This window comes from Phocoena phocoena, chromosome 10 (assembly GCF_963924675.1).
Source record: "Phocoena phocoena chromosome 10, mPhoPho1.1, whole genome shotgun sequence".
Lineage (NCBI taxonomy): Eukaryota > Metazoa > Chordata > Mammalia > Artiodactyla > Phocoenidae > Phocoena > Phocoena phocoena.
Genome location: NC_089228.1, coordinates 52,392,525 through 52,405,275, shown reverse-complemented (window position 1 = coordinate 52,405,275; position 12,751 = coordinate 52,392,525). Strand labels below are relative to the sequence as shown.

At 39.9% G+C, this 12,751-nt stretch overlaps 1 protein-coding gene across 7 annotated transcripts in view; it reads left to right on the top strand.

Moving 5' to 3' along the window:
• The window catches only part of CNOT10 (CCR4-NOT transcription complex subunit 10), a 63,654-nt gene that overhangs the window by 30,364 nt on the left and 20,539 nt on the right, over nucleotides 1–12,751 (top strand). For 3 of the 7 annotated variants that reach the window (XM_065884619.1, XM_065884618.1, XM_065884621.1), the window contains 4 exons: nucleotides 1,175–1,377; nucleotides 6,075–6,196; nucleotides 7,150–7,326; nucleotides 8,493–8,573. In XM_065884619.1, the coding sequence (XP_065740691.1) occupies nucleotides 1,175–1,377; nucleotides 6,075–6,196; nucleotides 7,150–7,326; nucleotides 8,493–8,573 (583 nt within the window). The remainder of the gene's footprint in view (nucleotides 1–1,174; nucleotides 1,378–6,074; nucleotides 6,197–7,149; nucleotides 7,327–8,492; nucleotides 8,574–12,751) is intronic. The other 4 variants (XM_065884623.1, XM_065884620.1, XM_065884625.1 and 1 more) reach the window with 2 other exon arrangements.

Here is a 12,751-nt window from a genome sequence, read left to right as displayed (position 1 = left end):
CCTGCCCAGGGATCGAACCCAGGCCCCCTGCATTGGGAGCGTGGAGTCTTAACCACTGGACCACCAGGGAAGTCCCGCTTTTTAAAATATTTTAAAGACTATTTAATTGATGGAAAATGTATCCCAAAAATCACAGTCTCTTTTTTTCTTTTTTTTTTTTTTTTTTTTTTTTCTGTGGCCACGCCACTCGGCTTGTGGGATCTTAGTTCCCCAACCAGGGATCAAACCTGGGCCCTGACAGTGAAAGTGCCAGGTCCTAGCCACTGGACTGCCAGGGAATTCCCTAGTCTCATTTTATTATGGCCTGCAAATGTTAGAATAAGTGAGTGGGACTTCCCTGGTGGTACAGTGGTTAAGAATCTGCCTGCCAATGCAGGGGACACGGATTCAATCCCTGGTCTGGGAAGATCCCACATGCGGCAGATCTACTAAGCCCGTGCACCGCAACTACTGAGCCTGCACTCTAGAGCCCGCGAGCCACAACTACTGAGCCTACGAGCCACAACAACTGAGTCCGTGCACCTAAAGCCTGTGCTCCTCAACAAGAAAAGCCACCGCAGTGAGAAGCCCGCGCGCCGCAACGAGGAGTAGCCCCTGCTCGCCGCAACTAGGGAAAGCCCGTGTGCAGCAACCCAAGACCCAACGCAGCCAAAAATAAATAATTAATTTTAAAAAAAAAGAATAAGTGAGTGAACAATAGTCACTGTAGGTATATAGTACATTAATTTTTTATTTCCGTGGTAAAGTTCCCTAACACCCTAAGATTAACTGAATGCTTCTGGTTAAGAAAACACATAATGATAACATGGCTAACTGAACTGAAAGTGAAAAAGAGTGGAATCTTCTTGCAGGCTCTAAAAGTGTGGAAAGGTAGTGTAAGGTTCAGTGGAGTTAGAGTGGGTCTTTGCCTTCCTGGAACATTGTTGCCTGAGGAGCTGGTAATGAGAAGACACATCTCTGGCCCCACAAACACAGACAACTGAGATGCCTCTGGAGGATATTTGTGGGGTTGGGGATGGAGATCATCACTGTGGTGAGAGCTGTTTACAACTTCAGATTGGGGATTGGGGTCATTGGTGTCAAAAAGGCAGTAGTTGAGTACTTGGTGGAATAAATGTTTTCAGTGGAGCTGTTATTTTAAATCTGATGATTCTCATCTGCTTTTTATCATCAGGCAAAAAATTTTCAGGAAGACCCATGTGTACATTACTAACCAACAAGAGGTATGAGTTGCTGTATAACTGTGGGATTCAGCTGCTTCACATTGGAAGGCCTCTTGCTGCATTTGAGTGTCTGATTGAAGCTGTTCAGGTTTACCATGCAAACCCCCGCCTCTGGCTGAGGCTGGCTGAGTGCTGCATTGCTGCCAATAAGGGGGTGAGTCTCTGTCTTTTTGAACCCCCACCCCACCCCCACTTGTTCCATAGAGAGCAATAAATACTTGGTAACATAAGGACCTCCTCCCCTTTTTAACTCTTAGGGAATTGTAAAGATAGTCTTCTGTTCTTTATCAGTTGGACAAAATTTAGTTTCATGAAGTCATGTGTTCACTTTCTGACTCTTGGCGAGCACGGCAACATGTGTCAGCAGTCACGTTGAAAAGTTGAAGCCATTAAGAAGGTCATATCTGTTGAAATAGTGGTCTGCGAGCTGCTGGGGCAGGGGCCACGCCATCAGCTGGCGTGAGAGTGGTGTGTGCGCCCAGTGATTAAAGGAGGGCTGCTGATAACACAGTGAGTGTGGAAAGAACTGCATTATGCTGTGCTTCCTCCAGTGCCTGCAGGGTTTACTTTTGATTCAGTAAATGTTGTCGAGTTAGTGGATTACCAGGCTGTTTCTCTCTGACACGTGTTCATCCACGGTGGCCGTGAGAAATAGGCCAGTTTACACTAGTGTCCATGCCTAGATTATCTCCAAACGGCAGTTGGTGAAAGCCTTTTGAATCTCAAGTGGGGAGGGGTCAATGGGAGGTAGGGGAAAGAGAGGTTGTATCAGAATCACCAGACACCCCATTTCCTAGCCACCCCCTACCCCCCGCCGTTGCCGGGCTCAGGCTCATCAGGTCTGTGGAGGTGGGGGGTATGGCAGTCTGAGGTTTTGCTTGGCATGCTTGCCATAGGTGATAACACTTCCTGAAAAGCAACTACAGGAACTAAAGGGATTAAAGAGGTGTGTTTGCCTGGCAGTTTTCACACTTGATACTTAAAGTAGCTTATGATTTGAGTATGCCACTGGGGGAAGAGATGAATGTTGTCTTTGAGGCGTTAATGGTTTATTTCATTGTCCCTTTTAAGGGACAACGTTCTTATTAGATAATTCTTAAATTAGCTGATAAAAAACTCAAGGCAGAATTTACACTTTTTTAAAACAAAAGAATCTGTAGAAATTGCTTATTCTCTTTAATGTGATGAATTTAATCAGTGTTGGAGGCCTTAGTAAGGTTTAACACTTTCTTTTAAAATTACTTATTTTTAGAAATAGTACTTTTAGGATTGTCTTTCTTCTATGGATTTCATTCTGATGGTTTTTTCCTCCCATTTTTTCTGGAAAGTTCTAAATTTGTAACTTTTTATTTTATTTTATTTTTTGCGGCGCGCGGGCCTCTCACTGTTGTGGCTTCTCCCATTGTGGAGCACAGGCTCCGGACACGCGGGCTCAGCGGCCATGGCTTACGGGCCCAGCCGCTCTGCCGCATGTGGGATCTTCCCGGACCGGAGCACGAACCCGTGTCCCCTGCATCGGCAGGCAGACTCTCAACCACTGCACCACCAGGGAAGCCCTAAATTTGTAACTTTGTAACTTTTAAACGATGGTAAAGATGACTTGGTTGCCATAGCTTGGTGGATACCAGAACACTCACAGTCTGTGCTACTAATAGGAAATTCACTATAAATAATTATGTTTATCTTTGTGCTTCTCCTCTTTCTAAAACCTGAGGTGGGGAACTCCCTGGCTGTCCAGTGCTTTCACTACCAAGGGCCCACTTTCAGTCCCTGGTTGGGAAACTAAGATCCTGCAAGCTGCGCACAGCACGGCCAAAAACAAAAAAAGGACAGAAAAATAAAGTAAAATAAAACTTGAGGTGACCGAAAAAACAGTAAAAACAACCCCAAAATACACTTGAGGAAAATCCCAACAGGAGAAATTATGAACTCCAAATAAAATTTCGTAACATTTATTTACTCAGGACAAAAGGGATGCTGAACAGAGCACTTTGTACCTTCCAAAATAAATTCATTTTTTAATAAACAGAACCAATTTAATTATTAAATTGGTGATGCCAAAGAGGTCATTTTGTCCTCATTATCTGATGCATGTTGTTTCAGACCTCTTCTGGCAGATGCAGAGTTTATGTTTACCTGGGCAGTGTATGATATATAAGAAAAGATTTGCTAGATAAAAAACATAGACTCAGGGACTTCCCTGGTGGCGCAGTGGTGAAGAATCCATCTACCGATGCAGGGGACCACGGGTTCAATCCCTGGTCCGGGAAGATCCCACGTGCCGCAGAGCATTTAAGCCCGTGTGCCACAACTACTGAGCCTGTGCTCTCGAGCCCACAAGCCACAGCTACTGAGCCCGCACACCACAGCTACTGAAGCCCACATGCCTAGGGCCCATGCTCCACAACAAGAGAAGCCACCACAATGAGAAGCTCGCATACTGCAATGAAGAGTAACCCCTGCTCCCCACAACTAGAGAAAGCCTACACGCAGCAACAAAGACCCAACGCAAGGCTACTTAGGACTTCCCTGGTGGTCCAGTGGTTAAGAATCCACCTTCAGTTCAGTTCCTGGTCGGGGAACTAAGATCTCACATGCAGGGCAACTAAGCCCACGTGCCGCAACTACACCGCAGCAGAAATCCCACGTGCCACAGCTAAGACCCGATGCAGCCAAATTCATTCATTCGTTTAAAATGGTAGAATTTCCTTCTTTCTAAAAAAAAGAGAGAAGGCTACTTAAAAAATCACCATGAACCATTTACTGTTCTGAAACTGTGCCGTTTATTTTTCTGAGTTCTGAAACTCGTATTTCTTGAGTGCAGTTCCTACTGCCAAGACACTATAAAATTGCAAATACTTTAATTACATATCATTATTTTACATTAAGACTGTTCTGGGGGCTTCCCTGGTGGTACAGTGGTTAAGAATCTGCCTGCCAATACAAGGGACACGGGTTCGAGCCCTGGCTCTGGAAGATCCCACATGCCACGGAGCAACTAAGCCTATGTGCCACAACTGCTGAGCCTGAGCTCTAGAGCCCACGAGCCACAACTACTGAAGCCTGCGCGCCTAGAGTCCGTGCTCTGCAACAAGAAGCCACAACAATGAGAAGCCCACGCACCTCAACGAAGACCCAATGCAGCAATAAATAAATAAATAAATAGATAAATAAAGACTGTTCTGGCACACTTTTTTGGCTACTGATCTATTATTGAAGCTATGGTATATTATTGTGGAATTTTAGTTCCATCCAGATCTAGCCATCTGATCAGCTTCTACAGCCTTAAGGATCAGGGAAGAGAGTATGGACAAACCATCACAAATTTATCACCCCACCAGGAAAAAAGGTCAGAAGAGAAGGCCTTCCAATCATGGTTCAGAATATCCACTCTTTCTTATTTTTCACCAATGTTCCTTAGCCACCTCCTCAAGACAAAATAGTTCCAGTCAGTTTTATTGTATTTTTTGTGTTATGTAATACTTTCTTTCTAAAATGAATCTACAAATGAATCCTTGTTTTGCTTAAAGTCATACATATATGGAAGTACAACTATAAGAAAGTTCGGTTACGGAGCAAGAAGTAATAAGTAGTACAGAAACATTTGTGTTTAGAGATGGACTTTTTGCAGGGCAGAGTTTATCTCTGCAAGTTCCTATGAATTGGCTCCATTTTGTTCCTGTGTATGAGAATCTGCAGGACTTTACAAAATGCAGGTAAATCAGAGACTTAGAGTGAAGGGGGAAGATAAAGGAAATTGGCATCACCAGGCTCCTGTAGTGAGATGATGTACTGTAGTGAAAAACAAAAAACAAAAAAACTATATGTATAAGTAGCTTTTACTATTTTCAGTTTAATGTTTACAGGGCTTTAGAATTTTAATTTTCTAGAAGGTAAGAATTGTGCCCACGTAAATTTTGACATATATAACTTGTTAGTGTGTATATGTTGTTGACACTTATAATTAATACTTTCAATTAAGAAGGAAAAGATCTGTGTTTTAGGAAGTGTAGCTGCTTCCCTTCTCTTGTTCACTGTGTTTTTGTGGCTTTTATTTTCCTTACTCTGACATCGACGTGCCCATCACATGCAGCCTGGGGCACAGAATGGTCCAAATAAATGATTCTAAATAAATGCTTGAGTCATTCTTTTTTTTCTTTAATACATTCTTTTTTTATATATATTCTTTTCCATTATGGTTTATCATAGGATACTGAATGTAGTTCTCTGTGCTGTGCTATATAGTAGGACCTTGTTAGTTGAGTCATTCTTTTTTTTTTTGGACGCACCTTGTGGCATGTGGGATCTTAGTTCCCTGACAAGGGATCGAACCCGCACCCCCTGCAGTGTAAGCACAGAGTCCCACTTGAGTCATTCTTTTTTTTTTTTTTGCTGTATGCGGGCCCCTCACTGCTGTGGCCTCTCCCGTCGTGGAGCACAGGCTCCGGACGGGCAGGCCCAGCAGCCATGGCTCACGGGCCCAGCCGCTCCGCGGCATGCGGGATCCTCCCGGACCGGGGCACGAACCCGCGTCCCCTGCATCGACAGGCGGACTCCCAACCACTGTGCCACCAGGGAAGCCCTTGAGTCATTCTTGAATTGCTTTTTTTCCTCAGAATTACCTCAGACCTTATACTAATAAAGTGTAGTGTATATTGCAGATTTTCAGACTCATGTACTCTTCTCTTCACTACCAGACATTTCCTGTATCACCCAAAACTCCACATTGATCTTAAGAATCTTAAGGATCTTAAGAATTTTATTAGAGTAATTGTAAAAGGTACTGGATTATTTTTCATACCCCATCTTACAATTCCATTAAATTAATTGGAAATTATTTGTATTTTGTAGACTTCTGAACAAGAAACTAAAGGTCTTCCAAGTAAAAAAGGAATTGTACAGTCTATTGTTGGTCAAGGCTATCATCGTAAAATAGTTCTGGCATCACAGTCCATACAAAATACTGTATATAAGTAAGTATTTTGCTAAGAGAAAGTGTATAATAATATTTCATAGTAATGTTATGTATAAAAAATATGCTTAGGAATTACTTCATAGGAGGAGCCACTTTGTAATTAGATTTTATTGCTACTTCAAGAAATAGACTCCTATACGTAGGTATGTGGTGAATGTTATTTGACATACGATTTTGGTTTATTACATCCATGGGTGCTGAAATTGTTGATGCCCTAAGAAACGCTGGTCTATTCAGTGCCATTATTCAGAATGTCCAGAAGAGGGCATCTTGATGTTTCCTTTTTATATCGGTTATCATGATACTTTTCATTTAGTTATTTTTATTTTCTCATAGTCCCTAAAGCTAATTCTTAGTATCAGAAGAAAAAATTACTAACACATATATAAACAAAAGTATTATAAAGCTGTCACTTGTAGAACTACTTTTCAATTGAACAACAACTGCTCACTTTGTGTCTCTGTGTCACATTCTGGTAATTCTTGGAATATTTCAAACATTTTCGTAATTATTTGTTATGGTAATCTGTGATCAGTGGTCATCAATGGTACTATTGCAAAAAGATTATGACTCGCTGAAGGCTCATGATGGTTAGCATTTTTTTTAACAAGTATTTTTTAAGGTATGTACATTGTTTTTTTAGACATAATGCTATCGCAGACTTAATAGACCACAGGGTTGTGTTTTATTGCAATCTTTGCTTTATTGTTTTATTGCAATCTTTGCTTTATTGTGGTGGTCTGGAACCGAACCTGTGATATCTCCAAGGTATGCCCGTATAATATGTAGGATTTGGGTTCTTTAGCATTCTCTTATAACTGCTTATATTAAAATCTCTACCTCTTAGATGGCAAAGTTTTTACTTACAGTTATATTGGTTTTATTCCTGATAATAGAAAAGTTTTATTTATTGTTTTTGTTTTCTTAGCTAACTTGGTTTTGTTCTTTTAGTGATGGACAGTCTTCAGCCATTCCTGTAGCCAGTATGGAGTTTGCAGCCATTTGTCTCAGAAATGCCTTGTTGCTGTTACCTGAAGAACAGCAAGATCCAAAGCAGGAAAATGGGTCTAAAAATAGTAATCAATTAGGTGGCAACACAGAGAGCAGCGAAAGCAGTGACACTTGCAGGTATTCTGACCCCTTTGACCTCCCTTGGTGAAATCTTTAGGACTTCATTAGTCAGCCTCTGTCTTGTAGTTGAATTCCTGAAATCTGCAGCCTGAATTTCCAAAGTTCTCTGTTTTGAGTAATAAGAAAGGAAAGTATGAATGTTTAAGTATTTCTGGAAGAGAGAAATAAGGTGAAGCCTAAGTGAGGAAAGAACCTTAAACGAGACAAGTTGAAAGTCACAGCTTTTCACTGCCAGGAGGAATCACTGCAAGAAATCTGGTTGCTGTCAGAAATGGCTTTTTTTTTTTTTTTAACTTTTATTAAAATAAATACTTAAGTCCCTAAAACTTCTCTTTTCTTACTATCTTCTGCCTTTTCTCTTAACATACTGTAAACCACTGACCTCCAGAACATTTCTATACATTTCTGGTTTCCTACTATCAATTAAATATTATGCCAGTCTATAGAAATAGGGAGAGTTTATCTAGTAATAAAACAAACACCATTATATGTAGAGAGTTCTTTTTTCACATGGCACCTTTAAACTCAAGTCTTCCATCAGCATTTTTTCTTGATTATAGTAGAAAAACATGTTTATTATAGAAAATTTGAAACAAAATTGTGGAATGGTTTTTCCTCCATCAAGGGGTTATGCTTTACTAAGTAAAAGACAGAAGAATGAGAAATGTGTGAAAATACTGGAGTGGTTTCCTTTGTATAGTAGAGATATTTTTTCTGTTAAGAGACTTTTTTTTTTTTTTTTTTTTGTGGTACACGGGCCTCTCACTGTCGTGGCCTTTCCTGTTGCGGAGCACAGGCTCTGGACGCGCAGGCTCAGCGGCCATGGCTCACGGGCCTAGCCGCTCCGCGGCATGTGGGATCTTCCTGGACCGGGGCACGAACCCATGTACCCTGCATCGGCAGGCGGACTCTCAACCACTGCGCCACCAGGGAAGCCCTGTTAGAGACTTTTTAAAGCGGTATCATGTACTGGGAAAAAGAAACTCATATGCAGTGTAGCTTTAACATGTTAGTGATACAGAGTTACTACGCATTTTTCAATGTTTTGGTTCTTTTACACTTTTTTCATAAAAAGTTGCATGGGAGTGGGTATAGGGAAACAAAATTTTACATTTAATTGTTTATTCGTGCGCTTCATAATTAGCAGTCTGTCTTTATTTTAGCAGTAAAAGCCACGATGGAGATAAATGCATTCCAGCTCCACCTTCTTCCCCATTGAGAAAACAGGAATTAGAAAACTTAAAGTGAGTATCTAAACAAAATTAGCATTGTATCTGTTAAGTAAGCACATTGTTTATCTCCTTTATTTTGTTAATGTTATGAATTATGCTGATTAAATGTCAAATATTAAACCAACCTTTCAATCTTGTGACTAAACCATACTAGTCAGGATTTATTACCTTTTTTATAAATTGTTAGATTGGATCTGTTACTATTTTGTGAGGAATATTTGCTTTCATGTTCACAAGGAAGGGTGGTCCATGCTTTTCTTTCTTAAGGTGTCTTGGTTAGGTTTTAATTTCAGAGTTATGCTGAACATATGAGTGAGCTGGGAATTGCTTCCTCTGTTTTCTGAAAGAGTTTATATAAGATAGGTATTGCTCCTTCCTCAAACGTTTGATAGAATTCATCAGTGAAACCATCTGGCATAGGTTTTCTTTGCGGGAAAGTTTCGATAATGAATTCAAGTTCTTCAATCGATGAGTGCTCTTCAGATTTTCTATTTCATCTGTGTCAGTTTGGTTAAGTTATATTTTTGTCTGTGTAGATTATAAGCCCCATTATTTTTGCTTTGAACAGTCATATATATGTTAAAAGGAACAGAGTAGTCTTTTATGTTTAGCCACATGAGTACCATTTCCTGATGATTCTAGTTTTTATATAAGGTAGCAAGCATTTCCCTTCAGTCTGAAGATCTCCCTTCTGCATTTCTAATAGTACAGGTCTTTGTTTTTCTAAGGTTTTGTGTTTTTTTTGTTTGTTTGTTTTTTCTTTTTTAAATCTAGAATTGTCTTTATTTCATCTTCATTCTTGCAGGATGTTTTCACTGAATACAGTATTTTAGGTTTTGTTTTTGTTTACTTTTCAGTCAGCTCTTTCAGGATGTCACTGCATTATCTTCTGGCCTCCACTGTCTGATCACAGCCATTGTATTGTAGGTGCCATTTTTCTGTCAACATAGATTGTCTTTGTTTTTCAGCAGTTAGACTATGATGAGTCTAAGCGTGATTTTCTTTGTTTTTAATCTTCCTTGGGGTTATCTGACTTTCTTAAGTCTATAAATTTATCTTTCAACAAATTTGGGGTATTTTGACCATGATTTTTTCATATATTGGAAGTAGGATTGATTGATGGTTCAGCATTACTTTTAAGGATGATTTCAATAATAGGACTGCAAATTAAAATGGAAAGAAAACCATCATTGCTTATTTTTTCACCTATTAAGTTGCAAAAAGTGAGAAGAGTATAGTTAAGACATTTATATATTGCAGGTAGCATTGCAGGTAGTTCATTCACGTTTTTTCCAACAAACATTCTTGTGCTAGTTGCAGAGGATTCAGAGGTAAAAGAAAAAGCACTGCCCTCAAAAGCAGATGGCAAACACTTAGGAGAAAATTATATTACTTAGTAGATTAGCTACTAGGTGGTGAGATTCGGGGCATCTTTTCTTCTTATGATAATCTGATCACCCTGAGAAGTGGAAAACAACCTCACTTTAAAATTTTGCATTTCTTTCAGTCCATTCAAGGTGCTTAGTCTGATGCCAAGGTTTATTGATCACCTATATTACTTTTTCTATGAACGTTCTGTTTGTAGGATTTACCATTTTCGTATTGGGTTTTTCATCCTTTTTGTTTTTATAAGAGTTTTTCTATATTAAAGAAATTGGCCTTTATCATTTGTCTTGTAATATTGTTTCTGGTATTTAGTTTTGTTTTGTTTTGGCTGCACTGGATCTTCATTGCGGCACACGGGCTCAGTAGTTGCGGTGCACAGGCTTAGTTGCAGTATATAGGATCTTAGTTCCCTGACCAGGGATTGAATCTGGGCCCCCCGCATTGGGAGCACAGAGTCTTAACCACTCGACCACCAGGGAAGTCCCTCCGGTATTTTGTAAAGCAGAGTTTCATTTATTATCATATTTATCAATCTTCTTTACTTTTTTTTTCTATTTTGTGCAATGTTTGGAAAGGCCTTCTGGCCTCCAAGATTTAAAAAATAATTTAGCCATGTTTTCTAGCACTTATACTGATACACTATCACAACCACCAATCTAAATTTTTGTTTCATCTAGAATTTATTTTATATAAACAAATAAGGTATGGCTCTATCCATAATTGTGTAATTTTTCATAATAGTACATTTGATTAACGTCATTTAACTTTCCAAATAAATCTTGGAACAGCTATAAAATGCTAAGATTTGTGTCTAAACAGTTTTAAATTACATTTTTATAAAATAATGTACATATATTTTTTTAACGTCTGTTTGCATAAAAAAAGTCTGGAGGGATCTATGTCAGAACCTTCCTAGTAATGGGATAACTGATGATTTTTATCTTCTTACTGGATATCTGTTTCTTCCAACTTTTAAAAAATGAAGTTACTTCATTAATCTTAGTGAATCCCTTTGGAGGAAAGACTGCAGCAGATGTGCCCTTTTCTGGTCATGTATTGTCAGGTCAGTGTGTTCATGGCACTGCATTACTGTCAACGAGCTCAGGGCTTCAGGCACCCTGTTCAACAAAACAGCAGCTTTTTAATCTCTTTATTTTATTCTGTCAGATTCCTACTTTGCAGTAATAACCTTTCTTTCCTGGGTTTTATGTATGTGTATATTCCCCCTGTATCCTATTGTCAGGAGGAAAGCATTAATCTTCTGATTATATGGAGGGAAATCTAAGATCTCAAATTTAGTTAGAAATGAGGAGTTGGTAATATAAGGTTTTGAAAGCAGTGTTTTGATTTTTTAAAACTTGACAATGGTAATTGTTTTTTTCAGTAATCTTCAGTTATATTAAAATTTCTTGAATTCTTATTTCTTGTATGAGTCATAAGATAGCAAGAAAATAAAAAAATACTATGACAAATTACTGGTGAAACAATGGCAAAAACAAAACATACAAAAGAATATTGTGGGACTTCCCTGATGACACAGTGGTTATGAATCCGCCTGCCAATGCAGGGGACGCAGGTTCAATCCCTGGTCCAGAAAGATCCCACATGCCACAGAGCAACTAAGCCCATGCACCACAACTACTGAGCCTGTGTTCTAGAGCCCGCGAGCCACAACTACTGAAGCCCATACGCCCTAGAGCCTGCGCACCGCAACTTCTGAGCCCACATGCTGCAACTACTGAAGCCTGGGTGCCTAGAGCTGGTGCTCTGCAACAAGAGAAGCCACCACAATGAGACGCTTGCGCACGGCAACGAAGAGTAACCCCCACTCGCCACAACTAGAGAAAGCCCGCATACAGCAACGAAGACCCAATGCAGCCAAAAATAAATTTAAAAAGTTTTTTAAAATTCCATTTTATTTCACTCCACAGCAATATTTTTTTTTCTTTTTTTTTTTTCTTTTGGCTGCATTGGGTCTTCATTGCTGCCCACAGGCTTTCTCTAGTTGTGGCGAGTGGGGGCTACTCTTCGTTGCAGTGCACAGGCTTCTCGTGGTAGCTTCTCTTGTTGCAGAGCACGGGCTTTAGGCGTGCAGGCTTCAGTAGTTGCGGCATGAGGGCTCTAGGGTGCGCAGGCTTCAGTAGTTGTGGCACGTGAGCTCAGTAGTTGTGGCTCGCGGACTCTAGAGCACAAGCTCAGTAGTTGTGGTGCACGAGCTTAGTTGCTCTGCGGCATGTGGGATCTTCCCGGACCATAGCTTGAACCCGTGTCCCCTGCATTGGCAGGAGGATTCTAAACCACTGCACCACAGGGGAAGTCCCTAAAATGGAATTAAAAAAAAAAGAAAAAACAGTCAAATTTGGGGATTCCCTGGCTGTCCAGTGATTAGGTATCTGCCCTTCCACTGCAGGGGGCACAGGTTCAATCCCTGGTCAGGGGACTGACATCCCACATGGCGCAGCCAAAAAAAAAAAAAAAAATCAAATTCCAACCATATAACTAAAATAAACTCACTATGCTAGATTTTCATCCGAGTGGAAATGTGTAAAAACAGAGCAAATTAAGTAAAGCTAAACTGGGTTTGGTATAGTGAGCTGATGAGAAGGGGTGGATTGTAAATTTCAGCCAGGACCATATTTGGGAAAATGCTTTAATTTGCCCCAAAAAATGTACCATTTCTTCCCTAATATGCCTAATATTTTCTATACATTTCTCTGTTTATGGAGCCACCTGCATTTTATAGCTATCTCAAGGTTCATCTATCTTTAATAGGTTATTTTATATGGTAAAAATACAAGTAAGAC